Source organism: Salminus brasiliensis, chromosome 10, assembly GCF_030463535.1.
Source record: "Salminus brasiliensis chromosome 10, fSalBra1.hap2, whole genome shotgun sequence".
NCBI lineage: Eukaryota > Metazoa > Chordata > Actinopteri > Characiformes > Bryconidae > Salminus > Salminus brasiliensis.
This window is the reverse complement of record NC_132887.1, coordinates 19,604,820-19,630,805: the sequence shown is the minus strand read 5'-3', so window position 1 is coordinate 19,630,805 and position 25,986 is coordinate 19,604,820. Positions and strand designations below refer to the sequence as shown.

The 25,986-nt window shown below is 41.3% G+C and overlaps 2 protein-coding genes across 2 annotated transcripts; both read right to left on the bottom strand.

Annotated features, from left to right (window-relative positions):
• Positions 1 to 228: 228 nt before the first annotated feature.
• On the bottom strand, positions 229 to 17,460 carry LOC140564807 (doublecortin domain-containing protein 2C). Its single transcript, XM_072690461.1, has 11 exons — positions 17,168 to 17,460; positions 15,780 to 15,828; positions 14,550 to 14,626; positions 14,200 to 14,331; positions 13,964 to 14,113; positions 13,715 to 13,769; positions 7,919 to 8,027; positions 5,795 to 5,895; positions 5,362 to 5,505; positions 4,428 to 4,520; positions 229 to 321 (listed from the first exon to the last, which is right to left on the bottom strand). The coding sequence occupies exons 1-11, from the start codon at positions 17,458 to 17,460 to the stop codon at positions 229 to 231; spliced, it is 1,296 nt and encodes a 431-aa protein (XP_072546562.1).
• A 3,160-nt stretch (positions 17,461 to 20,620) lies between these two features.
• On the bottom strand, positions 20,621 to 25,166 carry colec11 (collectin sub-family member 11). Its single transcript, XM_072690460.1, has 6 exons — positions 25,046 to 25,166; positions 24,572 to 24,643; positions 24,048 to 24,119; positions 23,901 to 23,954; positions 22,919 to 23,014; positions 20,621 to 21,163 (listed from the first exon to the last, which is right to left on the bottom strand). The coding sequence occupies exons 1-6, from the start codon at positions 25,164 to 25,166 to the stop codon at positions 20,772 to 20,774; spliced, it is 807 nt and encodes a 268-aa protein (XP_072546561.1). The 3' UTR covers positions 20,621 to 20,771.
• Positions 25,167 to 25,986: the final 820 nt, after the last annotated feature.

Sequence of the window (25,986 nt, the reverse complement as noted above, 5' to 3'; positions counted from 1 at the left end):
ATTAATGTGTCCTCTGGACATACACAGGTGCATTTAATACAGACCAAAGACATCGGAGATTGAGGAGGAACCCAGATGGTATCTATAATGAATGGAAGCTCTCCAAGATTTTACCCAGTGGATGAGGCTCTAGTGACATGTGAAGGAAATTGGGAGTGCAGAGTGTATTAGTGGTCTCTTTATAGCTGGATCCTGTTCTGCTGCGTGCCAGGAACACAGCCTATGATGTTACGCTGCTTTTATGAACCTACCCTTGAAAAACTTTGACATCCGTGACCGTATTCCATGCGGCTTGGAGGACGTCTCCTCCCCTTTAGTGTCCTGCAAACATAAATCAGAATCTCATTCTTTGATGTAATTACATTTCGATGCAGCATGTTCTTCATTCAGCTAACCTGTCCGGTTCCACCTTAAAATGATATATTGTAGTCTAACCAGAGTGGCTACTTAAGTGGAAGAAGATGTATTTTTTACACATTCAAATACAAGATGATTAGATATGTGGTAATTTCCACACATTAAACTGCACTTTTTGGTATTTGTCTATTTATTTTTTTATCAGTTGATACTTTTTTTACCTTTTCTTATAAATGACTTGCAGAGACTTGCAGAGAGCTATGAAAATTTGATAGCCTCTACTAACATCCCAGCTGAAAAATCAGCTCAGGACCTGGGAGCTGGTTTGGATGGTCTAAGCTGGTTCTTGATGGTCAAGGTGGTAATTGAGGTGAAAACATCCTATGTTGGGAAGCTAGCTGGTTAACCAGCCCTTAGTGTAAGATACATTTGGTTTTGCTTGGTCATACTGGCCAACTAGTGTGGTCCTGCTGGTCAACCAGCATGTTCAGGCTTGGTCATGCTGATTGTCTAGCTTGATCAGGTTTGCTGTCTGTGCTAGGCCACACTACTTTGCTTTAAATAACAGTTATATGCTGTGAAATATGTGCCGCCAGCTTTGCAACAGAGTGGTCGGTGTAGTGGATAACAACCCTGCCTTCCCTGTGGCAATGTTTAAGCAAGTCCACCAAGTTATATCAATAAGAGTATAACACGACTTAAATGCTAGTCCCTCTGAACAAAAGCGTCAACCAAATGCCATAGAAGCAAATGTGATTAAGACCTCTCATTACACACCTTCACTATGTTTACATTACAAAACTGGAACACACTTTATCTTATCAACAGAAAAACATACAGGCCTAAAGCACACACTAGCACTGAAGTGTCTATGAAACATGAACCAGAGATAGATGGGCTATGTTTTCTTAAGTGGTTCGATGGCCCAATGAGGAAATCCTGTGCATCTCAGCCTGATTAATGACTTTCCTCTCCTTAATAAACAGTAATTGAATGGTAGGCTGGAGAAAGCCTATCTACTGTTTGTGTGTGAGGGGTGGGGGGGTTTGCATGCAGCAGCCACAGCCCATGGCACAGTCTGGGGTTGATTATAGTTGACCTTGCGTGTGAAACAGCTAGCCTAAGCTGGGAAACTGTAGCCAGAAAGAACAGAAGATAAATGAGCAGATATTGTATTGGCAGAGAAAAGGAGGATCAATGAGGCGATCAATATGTATTTGATTTTTTTTTATCGCAAAACCGGGTGTGCAGGGGCGGGGGAGGGGTGCGACGATTGATCAAATACGTCTGGACACATTGGCATATCTAACAATATTAATTAAGAAAAACTGCTTAGCTGACTCACTGGTGAATCGGCTACTATTATTAAAATCAAAAAGAAAGATTGTTGCAGAGAAAATGTTCATAAACGTGAACAGAATTACATCCTGTTGTAAACTTTGCTATGATGTATTAGTTCTTACTCTCTTTCCCTCCTTCCCTCCCTCCTTCGCTCATGTACATCATGTTCAGCAATTTATTTGCCAGAGTGATGAGTTTTACCGCAAGAAGAAGAGGTTGAGGTTTCTGAATTATAGCTGTGCATGGACAATTTCCATGAAGGTGGTTTTAGTGCCTCAATATTAACCCTGTTAATGCAACTCAAGCTGGGTATTTTTTAAACAGATGGCCTGTTCTGACGAGTCCACAATCATATAATTGAATCTGGTCATCAATAAAGAGCATAGGGTGTCCCTTTGATAAGACGGCACTGGAAAGCAATATCACTCAAACTTGCTTCAGACATGACGTAATGTTATTTTTGAAATACACTCACTGAGGAATTTATTAGAAGGACCTGTACACCTTCTCATTCATGCAATTATCTAGATACAGGTTAGCAGTTTCAGACAATGTTCATATCAACCATAAGAATAGAGGGGAAAATGTGATTTCTGTGATTTTGAGCATGGTATGATCAACTGGTTTCAAGTATTTCAAGAACTGCTGAAGATCCTGGGATTTTCAGCACAACAGTCTTCAGAGTTTACTTAGAATAGTGCAAGAAAAAACATCCGGTCTGCGGCAGTTCTACGGACGTAAACACCCTGTTAAGTAAGAGAGGTCAACGATAATGCCAAAGAATAGTGGTTTGAGCTGACAGAAAGTCTACGGTAACTCAGATAGCCACTCTGTACAACAGCGGTGAGAAGAAAAACATTTCAAAATGCACAAAAATTTGAACCTTCAGGCAACGACAATGAAAGTCCACATCAGTTTCTTGGCAACTTTGGGCCTATTAATACCAATCACTCACCACTTTAATGCCGCAGTATATTTGAGTATTGTTGCTGACCATGTGCATCCCTTCATGGCTACAAATTTCTAGCTTCTAATGGCTACTTCCAGCATGACGATGCATCCTGTCCCAACGCAAAAGTGGTCTCAAACTGGTTCCGTGAACTTCACAATGGGTTCAGTGTTCTCCTGTGGCCTTCCCACTCACCAGATCTGACTCCAATAGAAGTTAGATAGAACAGGAGATTCACAGCATGAAAGCCTCCTAAAAATGCATAGGCAATGGATGATGCAATCATATTAACCTGGACCAGAATCATAAAGAAATGTTTCCAATGTCTTGTGAAATTACTACCATGGAGAATATTGGAGAATTAAGGCTGTTTAGAGAGAAAAGGAGGCCCTACTTAGAGTAAGTGTAGAGTCGCTAATAAACTGCTTGGTGAGTGTATATTCAGTAGATCTTAAAAGATGCAGCCTAAATAAACAGACTATTTAACAGAGAAGAACAGTTTGAGATGTGTGTTGTTGTCAGTTAACAACCCTCCTGTCATCGACAACACAGTTGCATTGATAGTTTAGTAAACAACAAGAGCTAATATTTGTTTAGATTGTATACAATTATATATAGGTTTTCTAGTCCCTAAATTAATATGAGGTATGTTCATTTATGATTTGCACAGTCAGATCTATCATCCACATAACTTTATTTGGGGCTATATGTTATCTCGCTGTGCACAGTCATAAGCAAATGTAGCCCAGTAATAACTCACAAAGATTCCAACGCTAGTGGCACAATATACATATTACTGTCAACCCCTTGAAACATAGATCCTCCCGCAGACCATACTCATGTATTATGATACTGGATAATAAACATAGTTAGACAGGCGGCGGAGAGTACTGTTCAGCCAGTATGTGTGCATGGGGAATACATGCCTTCAACAAGAGAATATTTATTGAGCATTGCAGGGTGTAGAACGAACATGCGTAATGGTTAATATTCCGCAGTTCCTTTGTGCTCGCCCTACTTGATTAGCACTTACATGTCTTTAGTGGATTGAATGAGTCTGAACGCTGCAGTCATCAAAAGGCCACCTCGTCTGACACTAAATCAAATATTGTTTTGAGCAGCAATCATGGGTCTGCCAATTAGCTGCGTGAGGAGTGGGGAGAATTGCCACCATTATATGCCTGCCATTCACCGGATCTATAGCACCTCTGATTCAGCCATCTCCGCCTGTGACTAAATGTGATAAGTAATGAATATGACTATTGATGAGGCCTTTAACAAGGTAATAAAGGTGGTCCCTAGTCAATAATTATTTCGATAAGAATATCTTTATTATGAAAATGCGGACTACAGCAAAAATCCCCAACCAAAACAGTACCCAGTGGTGTAATTGCCTTTGTCTGAAATTATAGTTTTCATTAAACACAATGCTGTATGTTATTGATTGTTTAAATAAGACTCAATATCTCCCTCCATTTCAAAGGAGTGTGAAATTGCTTGGCATTATAATATTCACTGTTGTGTGTGTTCATTAATGTTATGAGATTCACACGGCTAAAAGACAAGAGATTACCAGAACAGAATAGGCCTGCTATCTAAATGGGCCAATTTTCTGGGGCTAGATTTCAGAAGAAAAGCCGGCTACGTCTTCTCATAAGCGCGGCTATCGCGTGTGTAGAGCAGAGCGGGAGACATGAAAGACGGCGATTAGTTTCAGGCTATATGCCACAAATGAAATCGTAACCACCTCTATAAATTCTGAGCGGTATGAGTTCTGTACCTTGTGCTCTGGTTCCAACCCAGACTCCCCTCTGGGCATGGCGAGGTGAGAGCCGCTCTCTGACTCTCCCGCAGCGGAGCCATTTACTGAAGTCTGTCAGATGAGAAAGACACACTTCACTTACCAACACTATAAAGACATGCACTGGTATTTTTAGCTGTGAATGACAGAACAGATCAGAGTGAAATTTAGAGGTTTTGGTCTACATTACCAGGAGGCTTTAGGAGGCCACAACTAAACTCTGTAACTCAACTTACAAAAAGAAGAGATTACCTTCTGAAGGAATCTGCAATGATAAGCTACTAACTCAAGGACAACTCAAACACAGAACCAACTGAGCAACTGTGAAAAATGCTGTGTACTGTTGTTCATTAACATAATCGTTCGTTTATCGTTATCGTTAAACCTATAGGTAAAATGTTCTATTAATCACAATATTGATTTGGGGTCATATTGTCCAGCACTAATATGCAAAATGTATTATTGCTTGACTAAAGTTAAGATAACAATGGCTTTATTATTCTTGACTGCTGCTTTTCTGTTAATAACTAAAGTAAATGTGAATATTTTTGTACTGTACAAAATAGTACAATCAGAACAAGACTGCGTGTCTGCATAAACATATGGAATGTAACTTTCACATTCAAATTACAGAACAGATGGAGTTTTGGAATTGGCCTATTGCTTCAGAAAGAGGAGACAACAATGTTTGAGGTTCATGATCTGTTACTTCCATGTACTGAACTCTTATTATTTAACTATGCCAAGACAAATATTTTTCCATTGTAGGACCCCTTTAAGAAGAATTTCAACAGGTATACTGGATGAACCAGTATATTAAACTCTGTAGTTTTTGTAGAACTTCAAATGTATTGCTTGTTTTGAACATATGACATGCTGCTATTAAATTATTAAGATAGCAAGAGCCAGTGACCTTATAGGAGATGTCTGAGGGTTGTCTTGAAGTAGTATCCACATCAGAACCTCTAAGGAATGCTCTGTAAGGGCTTTGACCTCCACTCTCTGGTCGAGGATATTTGTTCTCATATTGGTCCACTTCAATGGTGTTGGCTTCCACCTGAAAGAAAAGGCAACATCTCACTCCACATGTATCTAGTTTTGATGGTGTGTACTTATAGGGCGCACAATATAGCCAAAATAAAAGATCGACCTACACCGTTTTGACCTTTTTGATTCTGTTTGCTGTACTATGTCACTGTGTAGAGTAACACTAAAAACTTCTGAACTTGCTTGTCTCCATATCAACCGTCTTCCGATATGTCAGTATGCAAAGGTCAGTACTGCAATGACCATTAGCCAGCAATATATCGTGCAGCCCTAGTGTGGGTGTGTTTTGGCTTCCTTACCTGATCAATGGGCAGATCCACCTTCATATCAACATCGTCTCGTACCTCAGACACACCCACTACTTCCTTCCTTTTGTCCCTGGCTCGAAATACGCTGTCCTCTGAGGAGAGTAATTAATCACAGTTACTTGTGGGTCTGAGAATCCTGCCATTCTACACTATCTCACCTTTTTTCTTTCCTGCAACAGAGAATCTGATCAATGCCCCTTTCAAAGTGCTTATTTCTGTAGAGCCTAAACAAGGGGAGTGGTTATTGAAAAGTTTGATTTCCCTGATGCTGCTTTTGAAAGTTCCTTCAAAAGTCAGAATTTAAGGCATCAGTATTATGTGGTGTGGAGAAAATGTGAAGGGATGGAAAGTATTAGTGAGTTCCAACAAAAATAGTAAAAAGGTCCTCAAACGGTAATCAAACAGGAGATCATTCACTGAAATAACACTCCAATAGTCAGTCTTAATGAGGAGACACAAAAAACGATATTGATGCAATCATCTGACTTGAGGTAAACAGAAAAAAGGGCTGACTTGCCAAAATCCTTTTAGAGATTTCCTTTTTTATTGGCAGGCAGGTTTACAGCTTCACTGATGGAATTAATGTCTCTTACTTTGAATCAGCTTACACAGTTTCTAAATTTATCAATAGCTGGACTCAAACGTGGAACATGAGGACAATCTAAACAGATGGAAAACTAAATCAATCCAAAATGAAAGCCCTGGTGGCGTAGAAGCATTAGATCAAGTCAATAACAATCTTCGGCATCATCCCAAACATCAAATTAGGCTCACCCAAGCGCAAAAATTCACAGCACTTTTAATGGCCTTGTGCTTTCTTTTTTTTTAGTTTTCCTCTGAGATGCAAACTACACTGGTCACTGCGTCTGACATTCAAAGGTAAGACAATCTGTGCTAATGATAGGCTGCGAAGAGATGCACTCCTCCTGCAATTGGTGATGTCAACAGCACTCACGCGTATGGCATGCTTTATTACCCCTCTGCAGTAACTGATGTAGTTAAGAAGACGCGCCTGCGCTGGGCCTTTTTTTTTTTTTTTTTTTTTTTCTCAGGCTCTGCCATTAGTGATGGCATTATGAGAATGCTTTGCCACATGGGATGATCAAGTGTCCAGAGCAGGAGCTGGAGACTAGGCAGGAGCGCTTTTTACAAGCCTGGCTGCAGACATCCCGGCCGGCACTAATGCGGCCTCGGCGCGGCCCAGGGAAATTCAACTCCATCACCAGGACTGCTGGCTCGGCTCTTATGTGTGAAATGACGGCAGCTCCACAGCGCCCGCAATTACTCACCGAATGACCTCATAGGATCCGGGAGAGGTGATGCACTTAGAGCGAAAATATGCTCCTGAAACTTTTATTTATATCATCTGTGCTCTTAAACGCGAGCTTCTCAGGTAGGGGACCCAAACGGATCATTAGACAAATGATATGGCTGTCATGTTTTGGCAGTAAGAATTTAACAACGTGCACATACAGTGAGAGGGGGGGGTGGAGTGTGCGTGTCATGTGTAAACCACCCTGATCCTGTTGTGCTATTTGTGCTGAATAACTTATGAACATTTTGATTCTCTATCAGGAGAAAATTGGAGCATTTTGTTTCCCTGGCATAGCTAACAAGGCTTGCTGCCTACATTTTCAGCAAAGTGGCCTGATTGAACTCATCTATGATTTAGAGCGCTCTGAAGTATTTGAAGTTTTTTGTGCACGGCTTTTAATATTCATCTCGTAAGGCAGTGCTTGCTCTATCCAGGAATGGAAGCAAGCTCCCTTGACATAGATAGTCTTTAGAGAACCGCTTGCAAATTCAAAGTAATCTCTACCACACGCTGCCTTGTTATCTGTTTTGCGCCACACACATGTAAGAGTGTGAAATATCTTGCATGTGCACACACACACACACACACACACACACACACACACAGACAGAGAGAGAGAGAGAGAGAGAGAGAGAGAAAGATGCGAACAGAAAAAAATGCTGCTTTCCACCAAAACAACAGCCTCACTTTCCATCTCTATTTGATCTGGTAGGGATGAGGAGGGAGGGAAACACATTAGCTCTGGAGGGGAGGGGAAAAAGAAATGAAAAGAGAAAGTTATGCAGAACTGTCACACTCACCTTGTGCTGTGAAAAGGTGTGGGCTTCTTAAACCACGCCTCTGCTGTTTGCCTCTGTCATGCTGGGCATAGAAGTGGGTGTCTGCATTGCCTTCCGGTCGATCGACGAACTACAGCAGTGAAGAAGGAGCAGCCATCAAGCGAAGCCTATAACTTTGATTCAGGTTGTCGATTACTAAGCCAACGATGTTATTTTAAAATCCATCTCTAATCACAGAAAAACACTGTTTTGGAACTCAAACTCGTTCCTCCTCTTTCCTCTCTTAGCTCTTTTTTTCCTTTATATTTTCTATTGACCTCAATATTTCACAAGCTGATATGCTTTGTGACTCCCCGGTGACTGACGCCGTATTGAATTCGTCTGGTTCCAATACATCCCCCCTGCACAAGCTATCAATCACCAGAGAGCTCAGCAAACTAATCATTTATTAATGAAACAGAGCAGCCATGAATTTCTAACTGCATTCGTCTTATTTATCACGCCAGATCAAACAATGAGAGTCCAAACAGGCTTAAAAGGAGAGGCAGTTGGGGGGAATAACTTATTTCTAGGCAGACGGCAGACGGTTATTAATGAAAAGAAAAAAGCGAAGGGACTGGAATGGAGAAAGAGAGATGAGGGGCGAGACAGAGAGAGAGAGAGAGAGAGAGAGAGAGAGCGCAGTAGGGAGAGGAGTTATAGGGAGAGTGATGCTTTGACAGCAGGATGCATGTCTGCATTAATGCTCCCACAAAAGGCAATTTTCCTCCAGCTGGCAGCGCATATCCACCATAGGTAGGCAAGGTGAGCCGTTTCTGTCCCCAAGTGAGGCCAAGAGAAGACTTAATGTGTTTTTTTTCCTTCAGCTTGGCTGCTGCTGTTAGTTGACTCCACAGCCAGGCTGCTCAGGGGCACTTCACTGATCTCCGGCTTCCACTAGAACGCACTCCAGGCCGTAGAGTTTGCAAGCCCACTAACACAGGGTCTGGGGAATAAACCCAATATTTGTTCCCTCGCCTGCTTATTTTTTAATGCAAAGGCAAAGTCCGCATGGCACTTTTGAATTCAAACAGCCATTGGTGCTGGAGAAAGAAATAAAAACAACAGTCCGGGCGATAGTTCAGCAAGAACCTACAGTTCGTCAGAGTTCAGAGAAAGTTCATCAAACTCTTTTTAACCAAACAAATGAGAAACAAACTCAAAGAAAATAGGAATGGCTTCCAAGTCTGCGTCTTGCCTGTGCGCTGCCTGAAGATCTCTGAAACGATGTGGTGAGAATGCAAAGCGCTAAGCTGGAATCAAGAGTCCTTAAAAATCACGTCATTCTGAAATGCCACTACGCTGCAAACAAGAGCCTCGGAAAAGCTGAAGTCAGTGTTTCGGGTTGCAGATTACATATTGTCTGAGCCCTGCAGGCAGATGCCTGTTTCTGTCAGAACTGTCCAGTCGTGGATCAGCCTGACAGGTTGATTCACTGTCAGTCAGGTCAAGGTGAGACCTCTGAGTTTACCCTTAGAATGCCAGTCCTTCGGACCTCTACTTACAAACTCACTTTTGTTTGTAAAAAAATGATGCTTCATTCCCACTGCTACCCACTGTTTTCACCTTTCTCACACGTCACTTTTGAAATGTAGCTAAGCTACTCTACTTGGTAGGGGTGTAAGAAAATATTGATGTATTAAAGTATCATTAAAGTATAGTGTTATGTTTTGCAATACTGTATCAATTCTCAAACACCACAGTTATTTGTAACAGTTTACATGCACAAATTTGTGGCAGACAGTGGTTCATTTTGTGTTATTGAACCCCCGAACACTAGATGGCAGTGTTGTAAGCTGTATTCAGATTCTATTGCCTATTCTATTGACTGTATAAAAAGTAAACTTTTCTTTTGCTCAAATTTTCTGGATCTGGTGTTTTTTTATACTTTGATAGCTTTTCTAAAATTAGTTTTTTGAAAAAGCCAAATATATTGTATTGCTCATATTATGGCAACTTATCGCAATATGTTGAATCGTTACACCTGTACAACTGGTGACACTGTATACTGACAATACCTTATCTATTAAAGCAATAAAACACTCAAGGTTGTGTGGTATCGTGAAATAACAGCACAGCCGTTTGCCTTGTCTGGCCTTGTTTCACTACTTTTAGCTTTTTTTTAGATACATATTTTAGATTTCAAACATGGTATACTCACCAATACATGACATTAAATTAGGGGTAATGTTAAAAAACAATACAGTTGTCAATACAGTTCAGAATGAATCCTGCATCCTATGAAGCAGTCATATCATCAATAAACACCAGTGACCTAGTTTCAATGGCAGCCATAAATGCCTATGCCATAACAGTGCCTCCACCATGTTTGTCAACACTCATCATCTTCCCATCCAGCCATTCATTTCTTTACCATAAGAAGCTCTCGAGTTTCTTTCATGGTATGTTTTGGGTCAGAATCCATCTGAACCATGAAGCACCATCCTATCAGTTCTGCAGCATTTGTCTGAATCTGAGCAGAAAGTATAGCTCAATACACTTCAGAATTCATCCCACTATTTCTATCAGCAGTCACATCATCAACACCAGTGACCCAGTTTTATTGGCAGCCATACATGCCCATTCATACATGCCCAGTGTCTCTGTCGTTTGACAAGACTTGTTATCTTCCCATCCACCCAACTGGGCAAATGTTTTTAGGTGGTTTATAGTGTTTCCAGTGGGTTGTATCTTGAACAAAACTCTCTGTATTTACAGTCATGAAGAGGTTTTTGATTGTAGGCTTAGACAATGATAGAATTCTTGTTTTGAAGGGGGTTTACCAAGAACTCGATTTGACTTTTAGTGTTACTGAGCTTGTTAGTGCACTCCTTCCTTTTCAAAATGTTCCAAATTATTGATTTGGTCATTCCTAAAGCCTTAATCACTGTTTTTTTGTTTTGTTTTGTTCAGTCTAATGATGGCCTCCTTCACTTGCACCAACATCACATGTATTCTATTATGAACCTCAACCTGAGAGTTCCCATGTCTATACTCTACTCGACTTTTTATCTCCATAATTTGTCATGAATCATGTCACTATGAGGGAACAGGCCACACCTGGCCATGAAACTGTCCAATTACTTTTCAGACTGTAATTCCCAAACGATTAATGTAGTAGTTTTGGTAAACCCCTCATCCAAAGCTGAAAGCCCACACTTCCCAACTGCTTCATTTAAAATCCACTAAGGGGGTGTACAAAGGTATAAGTTACAAAACTGAATGTATATCTAATGCATATCTGACAGCTAGAGTATTTTTCAGCTATCAGCTAGAAGAGTTACAGCCTTTATCTCTGCCTCCTCCAACCTGAGTGATGTGACAGCAGCTCATGAGCCTGGCATGCAGGAACCCCCTGCTGTACAACTGAGCAGGCCTGACAGGCAGCGGCTGGATGGGCGTTAACGCCAACCCACCCATGGGAGAGGCGCTTCCCTCCAAACAGGAAGCCACACTTGGGATACCAACCGTTCTGAGAGTGGGTGCTAGAAGGGGACAGCGTCTTCCTCAGTTTTGTGGATTAGGTTTGACCTGCATGACCTGATGCCTGCTTCTGAAAAGCAACGCAATGCACATGCGGCAGGGGAACTTCCCGTCTAGGCAGGATGATCGTTTCCATCGCTGCCTAATGTGACAAACCGAAGCGATTCCCCTCCAGTTCAACTTTCCCTGACACCTCGTTCAACATCTGTCACGCCAGTGGGAAAACAAACACCACATGCTGTGCCTCTGCTTTCATCTGCTGCCACAGTGCCAGTTTCAGCCACGCTGCCGTGGGATCCAACGTCCACACCCACATTTACTCACCGCATTTACTCTGGGGATGCTGAATGACCCAACCTAGACATTCATTTAACCCACACAACCAAAGCAATATGGGCTGCGAATGCATCGCATTCATGATTCTGAGAGGAGAAGACAAATCCTTTCACTGATGTTCCAGTTGGTTGTCAAACTGTTGATAACATGTCTAATATCTCTCCAGAACATGACATCATCGGATGATGTAAGAGGCTGGAGAAAGGGAGAAACGCATGGCGGGGCTGATTCGGTGGAGGCAGTCGAGAAAGACTAGAGCTGAGTCTCTGTCTCCCCCTTGTGGTTGGTAGCGTGAACATTCAGATGTTAAGACGGACCAGAACGGATCTGGATAAGATCCAACGTGTTGTCTAGAGCTCTCTTTTGCCTTAAAGTCTTAGGTTAAGCCCAGTTCACATCATGCAATTCCTAAGCTTCCCAAAGCTCTTCATTAGAATGTTTCTCTATCTTGCAACGTCTTAAATCAGCCAATCAGCACATCTGCCAGTTCATCAAGGCAGAGTTGTGCAGTTCTTCACCAAGCTGTTCGATGTTGCTGCATAGCCAGTAGATCAAAACAAGCTTCATTCCCACTGGGTCTTTCACCCTCTCAGACTGTTAAAGGAGAAACACAGAACAAAGCCTGCAACTGATACTAGAAGAAAACTTGAGGAGAAGGGGGGGCGGGGGCAAAGACTCTCAGAAGCATTGTAAGGGACAAAAGTGTGGTACATAAAAGTGTGAACAGGTCTTGTGGTGTTTTCTGAACAAATGCCGATTACGTGTAAATGTAAACAGATGATACAGCTAAACCTTTGCGTTTAATGACAGTTTAATGAGACTTTGATGGCTCTTCCGTCTTCATTCCACCAAAGATAATTTGCCACTTTCTCCAAATTATTTCCTCCTCTCAATCAAGTTGATGATGCATGAGAAGTCAATTAGAGAACAACACCTATGGAGCGGCCACAAGAGCTTTCTCCCTCGTCACGTCAACTGGCACGTGCGAGGCCGTCATTTTTCTCACTTGTGATAAACAGATGTTACACACTTCTTTTCGGAGAGGGTCCAAACTGCTGAGGGTGCATTATTTCTCCAACTCTTGTTCGCGAGGTCTTATCCTAGCGTGGACTGTCCTAAATCGCAGAGCGCGTACTTCCACCCACAACTCCATCTCAAAACAATTTATCCTCATTGTGTGGGAGTGAGGGAGGGTTTCAGCGCGCTCCCTTGGTGATGGTGCTAAGCCCGTAAGACTGGTTGCACTTGATCAAGTGGAGCGGGTTCCGAGCATTGGGATTGCCTGATAGAGATGGAGCTGCAGACAGTGATTGATGAAGGGAATCTCCCTGTCCACCAGTCCAACTGCCAGGGATTGGGCTGATTGGAGATGTTATTGAGATTCTGGGGGAGTAATACGTCTCTCCACAAACTGATGGTCCACACACAGAGACAGCGGAAAACAGAAATCTTGTAAACACTGGCTTTTGCTTTCTGGTAGAACTCCGAAGAAGGGATCAAAAGATGTTCTATGGGAGTCATTTATGGGAACAGTCACCTGTACCGTCCAATTACGGTATTAGCAATTTTGGCTTTTGTCATTTTGTCAAGGATCGCTATCAACTATATTATGTCCAAAAAATCAGGCTTGTATATTTTGTTAAGACTATTTTACCACCATTGTGCTCTTTCTATAACATGCCATTGTATCATTTCGAAATAAGTACTAACCCAATGTATAGCACTGTGTAGCAGTATTACATGCTTCCAGTAAACGGTCATGTACTTCAGATCAGTCTTGATGTCTGACTCATCAATTCGATTATAATGAAATAATAAAAGCACAATGATGCAGGAAAAGTCTGTCATTCATATATTATTTGTATGATGTGAGAACCTCTGGTTATGTACTGTCAAGAGACCTATGATTGCTTTGGTGTCAGTCACAGCCATTGAATGTGTTGCAAGCTGCTGACTTACCAGGTCTCTTGGGGGCTTGCCTCTCTTTAGAGGTGGAAGAATTTCATTGATGATACTGAAAAAACACAAAACTGTTAAGTGGAGAAAAATGTTATAATGAAAATGTGTACATCTTGTCTGTGTCATAAGGAATTGCATGAAAGTTTATATAGGAAATGATGTAAAGGGAGGCAATGTCAAATACCATAAAACGTCAACAATCTAGACAACAATGCCTCTCAGTCATTTGATTTTGTAAATTCTTCTTACGCATGGTGGATGTCTAGGATTACTCCTTTGTTTGGAACATTCTGGAAATAAGGTTTATGGCGGAACTTCTCCGCTCCCACAGCAACGTAATACTGGTTGTTCTTGAGTTCAGCTGTCCCAAGTAATGGAGTGCCATCCAGCATGCACAACCTGGAAGAGATGCACAGTGCAAAGCAATCAGTTCTAGTCCACTACCCTTTAAATCCTCAAGTGACAAGTAACTGCTTATTTCCTACCTGTGCACGGCTCCAGAGCGAAGATTCACTTTCTCCGTTACCATGGCCAGAACACTCTCCCAGCTGGTGAGTGTATATTTTGGTAGAAGTATCCGAGCTGGAGGAACCAAGACATCTCCATTGGCAAAAACACTGCGAGACACAATCACATTTGGAACTCAGTTCGGAAATGTATACTTTACATTTCAACACTGATAAGTAGTACCATGCCAATGCGACATTATATAGACAATGGAAAAACGGAGCTCTGATTTGAAGTTACTCATTTAAGATTAGAAGTAGACTTCACTCCTGCCTGAGGGTTCGCCAGCAAGAAATTCCAACAGGGAGACACTGAAATTAAAACTCACTTGATGGTGCATGGCTCATTAATGTTTTTCCTCCAGCGTGCTGGGACAATTATTTTGCTGTGAACCACGGGTCGAATCTGTGATGGAGACAAAATGAACAGTTCCCTGCTGAGCATCCACACAACGTATTGCCCTGTCATTCATTTAGATGTCTGACACACTTCTGACACTTTGAAGCTATGATAGCTGAGTTGTGCAGGCCTTGTTGTTTGTTAGTCAGACATTAAGCAAATGTACGAACTTGAAACTTCCAACAACACTTAATGAATCATAATTACAGAGAGAGAAGACTACGTAAGCTTAAGTAAGCTCACTTAAAGAATCCATATCCTACATTTTCTATTTTTGCTTCACCATTAAGTTTTACATTACTAATTTTCCAACCTCCCTGTACCCCTTAGAATTAAGCAGCGTGTTGTGTCTGTTGCTGTGCCTTTAACATTGTTATAACACACATGGGCTCTGTTCAGAGGGGCTGTCCTGCATTGTGCCTTCACATTTTAAAAACACTCCAGAGAACTGAAATATGAATGGGCGGGGCAAAACTGTGGTAGACTGAATAGGTGGAGATATGTAAACGTCATCAGAAAAGCTGATGAATTCGCAACAGGCGGTTTCTGCAGCTACATTTTCATGGTAGCGGCCCTTTAAGGGATTTCAGAAAACCACGCATTTACAGCCTCTCATAAAACATGTAAAAAAAACAACAGGTAATAAACAGCATTACAGGCCACATTTCTCTGCATGCGCCGTTATAGACAGAGGACAATTACTCGACTTGAGGCTACACAGCGTTCAGCTTGTTAGTCTCTCATCTATCTTCAGGACTACTCTCAAAGAAACAGAGAGGCATGAATTCAGCCAGTCAATGTAACGGTCACACGCTGCACTGTAATTCATTTAGAGGAATGTATTGATCCGAGAAAGTGTGTCGTTTCTGAAAAAGAAAAAAAAATGCACGGACGAATCTTCGTGTAATGGTGGCACAGCAGCCCAAATCACATTGAACCACTGTTATGGCTCTCTGCCTCTGAAATGTGTCTCTCAATTAGGTCTATAATGCTGACACCTAAAACATGATGTAGCTACAGAATGAACAGAATGAACTAGAGGAGCAACAGCTTTGTGGTTCTTAAATGATTTACTGCACATATCCTACAAATATTTGAGCTTTTACTGCAGTTCAGCAAGGCAATATTGTGGATATCCTGTGTCCTTATAACATCTTACCTGTTTGTTTTTCTTTCTTTGCGGCCTGTTTGGTGTTATATGAATGTAGCTATTAAAAAGAAAAAAAGAGATACACAGATCAATTTCTCAGCTTTACTGAAAAATGTGCTGATTGTTCAACAAGCCATCTAAAAGTGAATGCCACTGCACACATAGGACAGAGCATACAGGATATAACCAAGTAGCCAAACAGGCTACAGGCTCAAGAGAAGATAAAGTATCCTAAATCTATACTATCTATATCTATATACCTGTAAAATTACTGTTATATCCTCAGTACAATAAAATTGATCTTTCTGAAAAACAACTTGAGAGAGTAACTTTTTGAATTGATCAGATGTAAACAAAGTCTTTCAGAGTGTTTTTGGTGTGAGGGCTTCATTCTAGAGCTGGGCAATATGACGATATTTTCTCGTGTGTTAATCAATTTTGTAACCGTAATTCACGATATACTTATCTAAGCATATCAAGGATATTGTTAGTGCTTAATAAACACTGATCAACTGCAGGTTTCATTACAAACAGCGTGATTAGTCTGGTGTAAGTGGATTAAGTGCAGTAGATGTTGGACAGAAAGTGCTGTATTCAGTACAGGAGAGTATCTGAATAGTAGTTTTTAGGAATATTTAGCTACTGATGTTGTTAGTCTGTGATTACATGTATCGTGATAAATTTCATATGTCATGAAAAATGTCTTTAAGTATCACGAGATACCATATCACTTATACCATGTCGCCCACTATTCTGACTATTTAGACGTCTGAAGAGTTGAATGTCTTGAAGCTTCACCACAGAAAGTCATTTTATGAAATAGTTAGAAATATGCCGCTATCATTTTGAGGTAACCTTTTTTTTTAAACTTATTTTACTAGCTAAATCCTTTCCTGGCAGGGAGATACATGCAGGGTGTTTCAGGCAAAATAGTCCCCAGTCCTACTATTTTATGAATTGTCCATTAGCTAGCTAGCATTTAGCTACCATTCAGAAGACAGGTTTACATTAATGTTTTAGGTGGTAGCTAAATAAAATGGCTATATTTGTGTGTTGCAACTTCTGAAGTCAGTTTCTCTACAGTTTTAACATTTTCATTTTCATTTTATTTACAGTAAGCCAAACCACTCTTCTGCAGTGACTAAATTATGTAGCTAGACATTTTCAAAAACTTAATCATTTCCACTCTAAATATAAAAAATACTAAAAATATTATTGAAGTAAAACGTCTCCCACTTTCAGAGCAATCTGAAAACACCTAGGAAAGCACATTCATCAACGTTTTACTTGAGCAGCTGTAAGAGAGCACATGTAGCTCACTATCACTAGTATGACCTGTACTGTCGTACAGACACCACACCCTGATGCCATGTCCAGAATAAGCTGTGCGGACTTACTCCAGCTTCTTCAGCCGCTCAGCTCCAGCTGCGACGTATCCCTCCCCGTGTGAAAGCTGCTCCAGACCCAAGATTCTGTGGCCCTCTCTGGGGGTGTAAATATTTCTCACAGCTCCAAATGGAGCCTCAATACCCCGAGTAACCGAGCCCAGAAAACTGTCAAAAGTGGCAGTTTGGCGCTGGTTGATCACGAACTTTTTGCCAGGGTAAAAGGCGTCCCCATTCCTGTACACGAAGATGCTTTTGGTGGCCGGAGGCTGAGGAGCAAAGCCCCGGCCGGAGGTTTCAGGCATTCTGGGCAACACGCTGGTAAATAATACGAGCTGTGAGTCAGGCGGTAAACGTTAGTTAGCTTGTGATAAAGGAGATTCGTGTGAGGTGTTGGGTGTTGGGTGTGAGCAGGTGGCTGGAGGACGCCGCCACATGTGATTAGCCGGTAAGCTAGCAGCGCCCCAACGGTCGTCAATACATCTCCATGGAAACCGACTGGAAACGTGATTAGGCTTAGAAGACGTCTATCCTATGCACTAGCTAGCTTAATTAGTTAATTAGCTAAATTAATCAGTTAATTTGGTATTTTTGGCATGTTATCTAAATTATAAGTAATAAATTAAGTAATTAATTTGTTAAGTATTAATTAAGTAATTAATTAATTATTTTCTTTGTTGTTGTTTTTTTTTTTGGGGGGGGGGGGGGTTAGCTTGGACTGTCATGCTTTTTACGCAGTCATACACACTTAAGAGGTAATACGAGATTTCAGCGGGGCTGATTAATTTTGACCAGAGAGGTCCCAGTCAATGGCATGAATAATTAATTATTGCAGTACTTACTTTTAATATAGAGGGGTATATGTCATTTAAATGTATATAAATAACATCAGTATTGATTTTCTAATTTTGGTTTTGTTTTTTGTTTGTTTTTGGGGTTTTTTGCATCGACCAATGACGTCAGACCGCTCATTGTACGGCTACAGTAGCGCAGCTTTCCTGTAGATTCACATCCACACACTGTAAACTAGCTAGCTATAATAATATTTAATAAAATAAATAATAATAATAATAATAATTAATAAAATAAAATTTCATTATATCGTTAGCTACGTCCTGTAAATAATTTTTTGGACTAGATGACAGTCTTGTGACGTGTTGAAACTAACGCACTTAGCTAAATATTGCAGTAGGAAGGTTTCAGTTACGTTAGGTCCGGCCACCCATAACATGGGCTTGTCTGCTTGGCTGAATAAACAGCACAGCAAAAAGGTCACGAGTAGTCTGGATTCCAGTCGTCTAGAGTTTCGGACGAGTGAAATAATGTCTTTTTTCACGATGATGTCTGCAAATCGAGTTTACCCAGTGGAGAATGTAATATAATCTAAACCCGTGTTTCAATTTTAAAGACTTCAGGAAAATTGGCACGCACGTATGCTATGCTGCACACTGGATCATTCTAAACTTGTCTGAAATGAAGAAGAAGACTTTCCAGAAAGTGAGAGATACCCTCAGTCCACTGCACTCGTTTATTCATAGGCAGGAGGTCTTGATAGGTGACGGCCGCTAGAGGGCAGCAGCTTACAAAAAACTCGCCCACTGACTACAGGCAGCTCAAATATCCACTTCAAGCAGGTCAGGTTTTCTGCAGTCTGAACGACTGAATCAAATCCTGTCCCAGTCAGATACAAGCCATGTTGTTCTCTTTCTGTCTCTTTCTCATGTATTAAGATGCCCAGTTCTGTTTACTGTGCCTTCCTGGTACTGCCAGACCTGGCTCTCCACTGCCCTGCTGCCCGCTGTCCTGTTCTGGGACCTTGCATTAATTCATCCTCACCTCACTGCATGACCATGCATACCTGCATGAACTTTCCCATTTCACTCACGCTTGATGGCGAAGTTGCCATTTTTCTCATTATTTAGTATTTTTTTAATTTTTCCCCCTATGTTTTGCTTATTATTGTGCTGTCCGGTGTCGACCAGAGGAGGATGGGTTCCCCTTTTGAGTTCGGGTTCCTCGCAAGGTTTCTTCCTCTCAATCTAATGGAGTTTTTCCTTGCCACTGTCGCCACTGGCTTGCTCAAAAGAGACTCAGACCTGACTCTCAAATAAATAACAAATTTGGTATGGAATAGAATTTAATATTTGTATGTGGTTTTAAATCAGATTCAAAATTTGGACACATTTCTACCAGCCAGCTCAATTTTTTTGTCTTTTGGGGCCTGACAGTTTGTGACATTGTAATGTACGACAAGTCAAAATTGCACATTCACACACCAGCTTTTTACATGCTTTTGGTAACCCTGCATTTTAGTGTTAGCTAACATTATCTGCTGACAAGGGCATCCTACAATGATGTCATGTTCTGTACAAGCGCAGCACTGATGAAATTTAGCTAGTGAGGTTGTTCTTTAAGCTAGTTCTGGTCGTTATAAGTTATCCTGTTAAAAGGCTGACCGCTGGGGTCCCCTCTACCTGCGTCAGACCAGCTGCCACCCACCAGACCTTGTTAAAATCTACATATCTATCTATCTAACCTTAATCTGCCACTACTAATATTACCACCATCAAATACCATTACTCTCATTACTCTTACCATCACTACTGTGATTATATTAAGTGTGTATTAAGTTATAATACACCATGATTATTGTGATTATTATATTATGATATTATGTTTATGCTGCACACCTGAGCGGTAGAACACTTTTATGTGGTATCAATAATTTATAAGTAGTTCTGACCAGAGGAGGATGGGCCCTCCTTCCTCCCAAGGTTTCTTCCTCCAGCTGAGGCAGTTTTTCCTTGCCACTGTCGCCTTTGGCTTGCTCACTGGGGGGGGGTCTTAGGTTTTTATGTCTTCTTATGTTGTTGATTACTTGTCTTTTTACTGATTACTGATTCTGTAAAGCTGACAGCTGGTTAGCTAAGCTTTACCTGCACCTCCCCAGTCAGTATACTCACCTTTGTGCTGTCGTAATGACCATTGTGTGACCATCCACTCTTCAAAATAAAGGCGCTACAAATGGTTTCTAGAGTTACCCCATAGAAAAAAAAACACTGTTGATCCCATAAAGAAACATTTTCATGCCCACTAGGGAGCAGCAGCTTACAATAAACTGCTTTAGAGGGTCAGATTAGAGTCATTCAGCTGATCTTGTAGTTCATCTTCCCCAGCAAGACCATGTTCAGTGGTGACCATTTCTCTAAACTGAAGGACTCAAATTATTACAACAAATTGAGATTTATTTGCGACTGTATGAAAATACAGAGTAGGACAATATAAATCATTAATAAATTCAATAATAATAATAAAAACTTCTAATTGTATTAGGCCTCTAAACAAAACGGAAGCCCCTACAGATTAACTGCAACTCCAAATGTATAGACCAGGTTATACTGCAGAGTGAGTATGCTGAAAACCTACAAATATTCAATGTACCATAACTCTACAGTGTACTGTCAGTAAAGACGTTTTAATGAGATGTTTGTGAAAATAAATGCCTTCACTCGTCAGTCTATATATAAAATAAAACATTTCCTTGTATTGCCCATCAAATGCAGGCCTCTTAAATCCCTCCTTTATATAACCATACATTGTTTTCCCACTCCGAGACTCAAATCGATACTTTGTCAAACTCACATACAAAGTACATAGTGAGAGAGCAGGCCACATCCACCCACTCCCCCGAAGACACCAGCTCCACACAGTCTTCGTCCTCATAGGCGTTATTAGGCTCCCCTTCCCTCCACTTGCTGAAGGTGCTCATAGGCGAGCGCTCCACATACACAAAGTGACCCTCGCGCTCCAGGTCGTTAATGCCGATGTACACTCTGCTGAGGCTGGCCTCCGTGATGTACCCGGCGATGGCCCTGTTGGCAGTGGCATCTTTGGGCATGGCCAGGTGCCCGCCCCTGCCCTGGCAGTACTGCTCAGCATCTCTGTACCGCTTCTCCTCCTTCACCAGCAGATACACCTTGCTGTCTGTCTCTTTGACGCCAGCGACAGCTGCAGGGGAGGGCAGTGCTGAAAAGTGAGCACTTGTATTTCTGTAATCACGATGCAGCACCCAGCGTACACAACAGTGCATTGTAGAGTTGAGCAGAAAAAAAGAGGTAATGGTTGACTAACTGCTTTTGTCAGTTTGCATAAATTGAGATTTGGAAACTGTCTGCATGGAAAAAAAGAGTCACCTCTGTAATCATCTGAATGAAAATGTTTGCAATTAAAGATCACAGGCTTGCTTGTGTGTATCTTCCCTCTGTACCAGACCTGCCAAAACTGCATTCCTGGAGGACTACATCACTGCAGGCTTCAATAAAGTCAATAAAGTGCTTGATGACTCTAATAAAGTGCTTTGACGCACATTTTACTGTATAAATACTCACTAGACACTTTATTAGAATTTGTTCAGATAGCCAGCTCGAACAGGACAGGTTTCCACACTCTGATTTGCTCAGTCATTTGAGAAATGGCGGTTCTTGTCAGAATGTGTGACAGGAAAGTCGCTGGTACACATTCACATATTCTAGTTTTTGGAGGTTTGATTTTCATCTGAGGTGTGCAAGAAGGACTGTATTACCTGTACTACCTGTAAGCTTCTGCCATGTCATTTTAGGTTTGCTGGAGACTTATTTACGCATTTTATGGTCTGCTCTTGGGTTGAACTTGCTGACGGTTTAGAAGCTGACGGTTGTTTTAAACTTGTAAATTATTTTTTGCAATTATTTTTATGCTGACAGTGGAACAGCTGATTTCTGATCTTAAGATCTTGTCAAATCTCTGCCCAGACTCAACTGCATCTACAACCTAGTTTCCTCGGTAGGCTTCAGAGAGCTCTTTGGATCTGGTCATGGTGACACCACTCACTTAAACAATCAAGAGCAAACCAAACTAAATGTTTAAAGGTTTAAATAAGACAAGCTCCTTCAGAATCCTCTCTAAATATGTTTAAATCATCTGCAAATGATCTGCAAAAGATATCTCTTCAGGTTTATGTGTTTAGTTATATTACCTCCTTCTCTCAATATTAAAAGATCAAATGTCCACATGTTTAAACAGACACATGTTTAAAAAGGTAATTTTTTCACATGACTGTATGGTATGTATAGTCATGTGATGTATAAACTATAGACAATGTGTAGGTAAGAAAGTTTCCCATACACACTACTAGTGATCAAACACACACAGTGACAGGCATGCCACGGCAAAGGACTGTCAGCTTGCCTAGCTCAGGTCTCGAAACCCACCACCCTGTCATTATTAATAACCCTGTGCTTTAATGTTGAGCCACACAACGGTTCCAGTGAGCAGTGATAATTGTATTAAAATGTAATGGACAGATTGTTTGCAGATTGTCATTAACATGTATTAAACCTAGAAGGTAAGTAGGTTCACTCTCCTGGTCTCATTAAGTGGCCACTGAGTGTAAATAGAGGTAGATGTTTCTAATAAGTGGACAGTGGGTGCATGCCATCATTGTAATTGAAGATTACACACAGGCTTGCATTTGTGTATCTTGTATCTTTGTACCAGGGAGGACTACTTCACTGCATGTTTCTCCGTTGTACCTGTTGCAATAGTGCTTGATGGTTTTCACAAAGTGTTTGATGATTAAACAGTTTAGGAGATCAAGCACTGATGAGTTGATTAAGGGGTATTAAAGCAGGGATCGCTAGGATCAGGGTTTGATATGTGCTCTTTATGTGTATGTAGGGACTGTGGGTATAAAGCTTTGTGCTGTGGTGCATTGCAAGAACATACCATTTTTAATAAACTTCAGCTCATTGGTTAACTGTGCAACATGGTTATCCATTTCACCAATCATCTTCCGTAAGGGTGCACACTCACAGGGAAGGCCTGGGGAGACAAGCAAACTGCCAGTAAAACTTATGCAATAACTACCCAACCAGCAACACAGTTGGGCTTTCCAAATAAGCCCCATTGTTACAGCCAACCCTAATCTCACATGGTTGCCATCTAGGCCCATCTAACCCATATGGGACCACTGCTTAACCCCTCCTAGTCCCATCACTGACCCTGATGGGCCTCCATATGCAGGGCCAATAAGAAACGTGAGGACAAAACTTACAGGTACAACATGTACATGTTAGCTTGGTACATTTTACATTCTGACCTTTCAGTGAAGTACATAAAGGCTACTTGAGTGCTTGACTGCATACGTGAGTGGGTTATTCATTAGTTATAGTACCACACTAAAGTATTGTTGGTTACTGGTATCAAATTCTAGGTACCGGTACTGATAACAGTATTGGTTGTGAATCGTTCCCAACTCTCAGAACCATCATAACAAAAATGTGCATATAGTATAGGCTGACAATGTCAAACACAATAGTTGTCACGGCAATAGCTGATAATGATCTATAAATACATGTATAATACATCATGACATTTATGGCATCTTTGATGATGTTTATCTCATATTCTTTAAGTTGCCATAAAGTAGCTGTGATGAAATCTGAAAATATATGCTAACTAGAGGGCATTTAAAAAAATGATCATGCAAAACGGCTGCCATGACACCAAACATCAAGGCATGTCATAAGAGTTATCGTCAAGGGTAACCTGACACTGCTATATTCTACTGTATACTTCAATCTGTCATGACCATTCCTGGCAGACAGCGCATGACATTTCCTATGGCATGTCTTTGGCTGGGTTACACCAGGGTTATGTAGCAGCCATTTAAAATCTATAAAAATCATCTCAGCAAAGCCATTATTACCTGGGTCTCCATTCAATCCCTTTGGGCCTGGATCTCCCATGTCACCTTTTAAGCCTGTAAAAAAAAGGTCAGGAGAAATTGCAGCAGAATGACACCATCAAACGATTATTACTGTCCAAATTGCACTTCTTTGGTAACCTACTTTACCTTTTAATCCAGAAGGACCCATTTTTCCATAACGTCCAATGATCCCTTTTTGTCCTTTGATTCCAGGAGGACCTAAAAGATAAAAATAAAATTGCTTATAATTTCATCATGATCTGAACACAAATCAAAGTGTAAAACCATCTAAGAAGGTCAAGGATGACTGCAATGCTGAATTAAACTCAGAGACATGAACAGGCCCCTCTATTTCCACCAGCTAAAACATCACTTAATCTTCATTAGAGCTGCAGTAAACACTTCTCATCATTACTGCATTCTGGTCAGTGTAGCCAGATGACCTTTGAACTGCAAAATGCTATACAGTTCTGCACTCCCTTCGTGTTCGTTTTGAAACCAAGCAGAAACTTGTAGTCATGTGGTCTGTCAGTACCATTGTGTTTACACTTGAGTTGTGGGTTTCTACAGACCCTATCTTGTAGCTATAAAGAGGCTAAGTGTTTACATTAGATGATGTTTCTGTCCTTCACATTGTGCTTGTAGTTCACAGAATCTCAATCATACAGTACCTGCATCTCCAGATGGTCCCACTCTCCCAGGTCTCCCAGGTGCCCCCTTCTCTCCCTTTTCTCCTGGTTCCCCTGTGAGAACAGATATATTGCATTATGAAGGCCACTGCAGTTACTTGCTCATCAGCTTCATTTTATGACATTACATTGTACCAAGCAACCATCTGAGGGCTAACCCCAGTCCTAACCCTTGTGCTATTTCACAGCATGTACCAGATGGAGATAGACATTTACATTTAGCTGATGCAGAGTTGGGTCATTTACATTTAGCTGATGCCTTTTGCCTAAAGCGATCTATGTTAGCCAGGGACAGTCACCCCACTGCAGAAACTTATTGAAGACTGCATTGCTCAAGGGCACAGCACTAGCATTTAGCCCTCAGCCACAAGTAAACACTTGTAAAGACCCCTTCTTAGTGGAGTTGCTGGGCTGCTACTAGTAACATGTTGTGCTGCGTGGTGTAGGGTGTTGTACCTTTGAGCCCAGGAACGAGGATTTGGACTGAGCAGGGCTCCTCCGTCATATGCTGAGACTTCACCACCATCAAACCCAATACAGTGACCAGCACACAGGACACCAGATACTCACCGGTCATACTGGGAATGCCACTGGCACAACAGAAATCTTTGAACAAAAGTAACATTGGAACATTGTTATAAACAGTGAAATGCACCTCTTAAAGCAGCATCATGGGGGGCCCCCATCAGTAGCCGGGACCCTGAGAGAGCACAACTGGCCTTGCCTTCTCCAGGCATGGCACATGGCACTTGCTCTCCCCACATTACTTTGACTGGCGTCTGCTGGCCAGCACATCAGAGCCGGGTACATGGCACTTTCCTCTAAGCATGTTGACTGTCCAATGGCGCTGCATCGGTGGCAGTTGACTGGCTGTGAACGTGTCGTAGGAGGCGTGTGTCAGTCCCAGTGTCAGGAGCATTGCATGTGATGAAAAAATGGGTACAAATAAAAAATAAAACAAGGAGAATTTGTATTTCTTGCTCCTGGGCTCCCCCTGCAGTCTGGGAGTGAGAATTGCATTTTGAGCCAAACCTCAAGCAGACACATTACGCATGTGTTTCTAAAGTGCATCTGAAGTGAAAGAAGCATGTGGACTGAGGTAGTATAGCAACATTATGGCATTTTACACAAATACAAGCGTTTTCCATCCAGCTTAACCAAAGTTACATAGTGCAGTTAGCAGTGGAGTAGCAATGATAGAGGTGCTATTCTCCCTATTACAAGTCAAGGTAGTATCTCAATGACTTTAAAGGTGTTAATTTAAGGTACAGATTCTACATAAAGTTGCTTGAAGGTAGTATGTCGAGTGGACAGTGGACTAGCCAATCAACTAAACAAATCACTAGCATGAATGAAGGGACTTATTTCCCCCAAATGTTATCTTTTTTTACTTCAGA